The sequence below is a fragment of the Galeopterus variegatus genome, unplaced genomic scaffold (assembly GCF_000696425.1).
Source record: "Galeopterus variegatus unplaced genomic scaffold, G_variegatus-3.0.2 Scaffold1844, whole genome shotgun sequence".
Lineage (NCBI taxonomy): Eukaryota > Metazoa > Chordata > Mammalia > Dermoptera > Cynocephalidae > Galeopterus > Galeopterus variegatus.
Genome location: NW_007727955.1, coordinates 10,218 through 15,423, shown reverse-complemented (window position 1 = coordinate 15,423; position 5,206 = coordinate 10,218). Strand labels below are relative to the sequence as shown.

The following is a 5,206-nucleotide window of genomic DNA, read 5'->3' as shown; positions in this document are numbered from 1 at the left end:
ATATCTCAATAATATAACAATATTCCTGTATTTATTTTTCAGAAAGCTTAAAATTTTTGCTATTCACATTCACATCTTCCAAGCACTTATAATTGATTTTTATGCATGGTACAAGTCAGTATCTAATTTTACTTTTTTTCTAGGTGAATAACCAACATTCTCTGGCACCATATATTAAATAGTTCATTATTTCTCTCACTGAAATTTAGGGTAAGCTTCTCAATACGCTCTTTTGTTTTTTAAATCTTCTGGTATACTAATTAGATTGATGAACTAATTTGGAAGAAATTGACATCTTTATGATATTTAATCTCACCATCTGAAATATATATATACTTCCATGTCTTCTTTGATGTAATTCAACAAAGTTTTATACTTTTTGCCATAAATGTCTTATGATTCTTTTGTCATATTTATTGCTAGTTCATCATTTTGTTATAAATAAGATCTTTATTTTTATTACATTCTCTGATTGTTGATGGTATACAGAAAGCTACTGATTCGGCATATTGGTCTTACATTCATATTCTTGCTAAATTATTAGTACTAACAGTAGAGTCCCTTGAATTTAAGTCTATGTACTTAAGAATACCAAGAGTTTTGTTTCTTATACTCTAATCCTTATGTCCAGTATTGTGCTGGTAAATGTATAAAAATAAGTTCTCTAGAGGGGAAGGCTCTGATTTGTACTATTACCAATTACCATGACGTATAACCCCTCATGGACATGATGTCAACCAACTCACAAAATCCCTGAAAATTTAACAATCAATGCTAAAAGCTGGCTTTAGCACAGCACTGTGTTATTTCTCTTATTTTTCTTGTCTTACTGGACTTGCTAGGATCTCAAGTATAATGGATAAATGGAAATCGTGATAGTGACTATCATAGTCTTGTTCTGATTTTATTTATTTATTTTTTTTAAAGATGACCATAAGGGGATCTTAACCCTTGACTTGGTGTTGTCAGCACCATGCTCACCCAGTGAGCCAACCGGCCATCCCTATATGGGATCTGAACCCATGGCCTTGGTGTTATCAGCACCACACTCTCCTGAGTGACACAGGCCAGCCCGCCGTGTTCTGATTTTAAAGAATGCTTTTGAAGATTCAATATTAGGTAAGCTTACTTCAGGTTTTTTATAACTTACAGAAGGTTTCTTCTATTCCTATTTCCCTAAGGGCTTTCATCATGAATGAGCACTACATTATTTTTCAAATGATTTTCCTACATCTGTAGACACAATCGTGTTTTGCTTATTTAAACTTTTCATGTAATTAATTACACTAATATTTTTTCTAATGTTAAGACCATACTTCCATTCATGGGATAAATTCAACCTAGTCCAATCAATTTTTGTGTGTGATAAAAGTGATTTTATTTATTTTCAATTGGGAAATAAAAATGGTATAAATTTATCACATACAAAGTATTATTTTTTTTTTCCTTTTTGTCTTTTTTTCGTGACCGGCAACAGATCGCAACCCTCAGTGTCGCGCCCACACCGGACCGGGACCGGCAACGGGATCGCAACCCTCGGTGTTGCTCCCGCACCTCGCTCAGCCAGTGAGCGGGAACCGGTCTGTATGTGGGATCCGAACCCTCGGCGGGAACGCCACTGCACTCCCAAGCGGCACACTGTAGCAGTGCGCCACCGGGCCGGCCCCAAAGTGTTATTTTGAAATACGTGTACATTGTGGAAAGGATAAGTTGAACTATTTAACATGTGCATTACTTCACATATCATTTTTTTGTGGTGACAACACTTAAAATCTACTCTCAAAATTTTTAATATACATTCTTAGATTCAATTTGTTACTAGTTTATTTAGGATGTTTGTATCTATGTTATTAAATTAGATCAGCCTATAAATTTCCTTTCTGGTACTATCCGTAAACTAGTTTTGCAGGGCCGGCCCGTGGCTCACTTGGGAGAGTGTGATGCTGATAACACCAAGGCCACGGGTTCAGATCCCTATATAGGGATGTCTGGTTGGCTCACTTGGGAGAGTGTGGTTGCTGACAACACCAAGTCAAGGAATAAGATCCCCTTACCGGTCATCTCTTTTAAAAAAATAATTAATTAATTAATAATAATAATAAAACTACTTTTGCTATAAAAGTTATCCCTCTCATACAATTAGTGGAGCAGCTTTCCAACTCTCTTTATAGTCTATGGAATATTTCTATAAACTAAAGATTACCTTTTCCTCTAAAAGTTTAGTAAATCTTAACTTTAAAAACATTTGAGTCTGGAATTTGGTGGGGAGCAGGGGGAAAGAGAGGCAGATTTTGATTACTCACTTGATTTCCTTAGAAACCTTGTCAAGAATTCTATTTTTTTTTCTTGAATTAATTTTAGTAACATATTTTTTTGAAAATTTGTCCATTTCATCCAAGTTTTTTAATGCACTGCCATGAAGTTGTTTATAATATTTTCTACTCACTTCTTTAATCATAGTTTTTTTGTGTATTAATGTTCCATTTTTCAATTCCAAATATTATTTATGCCCTCTGTCCCTCTCTGATCAATATTATCAAAAGTTTTTCAACTCTGTCATTTTTCACTGAACTGGATTTTGGTTTTGTTGATTTCTTTATTTTCAATGTCATTATTTGACTCTATTATATCTTTTCTTCTACTTTCTTTGGTTACTAAGTTGTTCTTTTTCTGATTTCTTCAGTCAAATGCTTTCCTTAGTGATTTTCAATGTTTCTTATATTCTAATATATGCATTAAACTAGAATTTTAGTTTTAGTTTTATCCCATAGGTTCTGACGTATAGTGATCCTATTGCCATTTAAACATTTCTTAATTTCCATTATGTCTTCTGTGACCAACAGATGATTTAAAGTGTGTTTTTGTTTCCAAAATTAGAGAGGACTTTTGTTATCTTTTTGATATTATTTTCTAATTTTATTTTGTTGTTACCAAAGACTGCATGCTACATATTCTATTTGTTGAGACTTTCTTTATGCCCCCAAATATATCAATTTTTTAAAATGTCCCATGTGAGCATGAAGAGAATGTATATTCTTTATTTGCTAGAGATCACTGTATTATACTGCAAGTCAAAAAAACCAAATTACTGAATAATTACTAATTAAAAGAGCTAATTAGATAATGACTGTTAAAAACTAATAAATCCCCAAAGGAAAGAGACAACAGTAATATTATTGATCATTTACTACATACCAATTTACTATGTGCCAAACACTGCAACATCTATATTTATAATCTCATTTAATTCTCCTAACATCCTATAAGGAAAATACAATTATTATCCCCATTTTGCAATTGAAGGGAGAGACACAAAAAAGGTTAGGTAACTTGCCTAACCTAACAAATACCGAAGTCTGTATTCTTAAATAGTATGCCATACAATATTAACATTGATATACTTACATGTATACACATACATACACTCATATACAAGTGTACATATATATGTAAAGTATAAAGCAGGCACATCAAATTTAGCCATCCTTAAAAAGAGCACATAGCATCTTTAGGCAATCATAAGTAACACTTATGAGGGGGGAAAAAAAAGACAAAATACCTCTGGTGGTCTTTTCATTCAGATTCACACCATATTTTGCCAAAGCTCTAATCACATCACTTTGCCCGGCCATGCAAGCTGCATACAACAAATTTCTCCCAACAATGTCTTCTTCCAAGAGTAACTGCACGGCCTGTTCATGATGAGGATTCTGAGCATCCTCAAAAATCTTCTGCAAACCTTCTACATCCCCTGTGAGAGCAGGTTGTAAAAGGGGGTTCACAGTGCCTGTTTTCTCCGATTCTTGAGCTTCTTCTTCATTATTTTCTTCTTCTTCTTGCTGTGGGGAAAATACTAATTTTTCTGAACTGTCTGACTCTGCAGGTCCTTCTGACTCCATTATCCAAAAATACCTAAGATCAAAAAAAAGTAATAAAAAATATAATCAAATCAGTATTTGTTTATTTATTTGACCAGCTGACAATATAGACGGACTGAAAATACTTAACTACTTGAAAATAATTATAAAATAAGCTACTTCAGCCATTCGATCAAAAAAGTTTATTGTGTAACTACTATGAGTAAATACACGGCCTCAGTACATACTAAAATGTGTGATATAAATAGTATAACTGCTGTGTAGGTCCTATGTAAATTACATTAGAATCAATTTTGTTTCCTGCCCTCAACAACTTATTATTTTAAGGGATAAATATGGCATGCACAAAATAAGTGTAATAACAGGTGACAAGTGGTAAAATGCTATGGAAGTTTAGAAGGGACCAGATTAGTTCCATGTAGAATTAATCAAGGAAGTCTTAATTGTGCTAACTCTCCCAAAACACATATTAAGTTGGAAATGATTCAGAGAAGAATACCATGGTCCCCTCATATGTAAAAGAATGTTTGGGGCATCACTATTCACAACAGCAAAAAAACCTGGAAAGGAAGACCCAAGCCCAGGAACAGAACGTAAACTGTGGTATATTCACATAAAATGGTTAATAGCAGTTAAAAGGAATAAATAACAGTGGTCTACTGTATGGTAGGCAGCTTTTAACATGGATCCCAACACCCTGCCCCTGCCTCCTGGTATTCATAACCTGTGTAATTCCCCCAGCTTGAGTGCAGACTGGACATACTGACTCACTTCTAGTGGAAAGAATACAGCAACAGTGATAGAATGTCACTTTTGCAATTCAGTTACAATAGACTGTGATATTTGTCTTGCTGGTATTCTCTCCCTGGCTCTTCCCATGTGCTGTGATGGAGAGGGCCACCTTTCAAGAAACTAAGGGTGACCTCTGGCCAACTGCCAGTAAGAATTGAGGCCCTCAGTCCAATACCCCATGAGAAACTTAATTCTGCCAATAACCACTGAGTAAGCTTAGAAATGGATCATGTCCCAGCTTGAGATGACTGTGGGCTCACTAAACACCTGGATAATAGCCTCATGAGAGACTCTGAAGTAGAGGATCCAACTAAGTAAGCTATGTCCATTTACTGACCCACAGAAGCTGTGCGATAATGAATTTGTATTGTTTTTAACCTACCAAGTTTGGGGGTAATTTGTTACAAAGCAATAAATAACTAAGGCATGCAACAATATGAATGAATCTTAGCGATATAATATTACATGATAAAAGTAAATCCAAGGGCCGGCACATGTCTCACTTGGGAGAATGTAGAGCTGATAACACCAGGGCC

The 5,206-nt window shown here is 34.7% G+C and overlaps 1 protein-coding gene across 1 annotated transcript in view; it reads right to left on the bottom strand.

Annotated features, from left to right (window-relative positions):
* Positions 1-3,899, bottom strand: part of ANKRD45 (ankyrin repeat domain 45) — a 38,145-nt gene extending 34,246 nt beyond the window's left edge. Inside the window, exon 1 of the mRNA XM_008579260.1 lies at positions 3,560-3,899. Coding sequence (XP_008577482.1) covers positions 3,560-3,899 — 340 coding nt within the window. The remainder of the gene's footprint in view (positions 1-3,559) is intronic.
* Between the last annotated feature and the right edge of the window lie 1,307 nt (positions 3,900-5,206).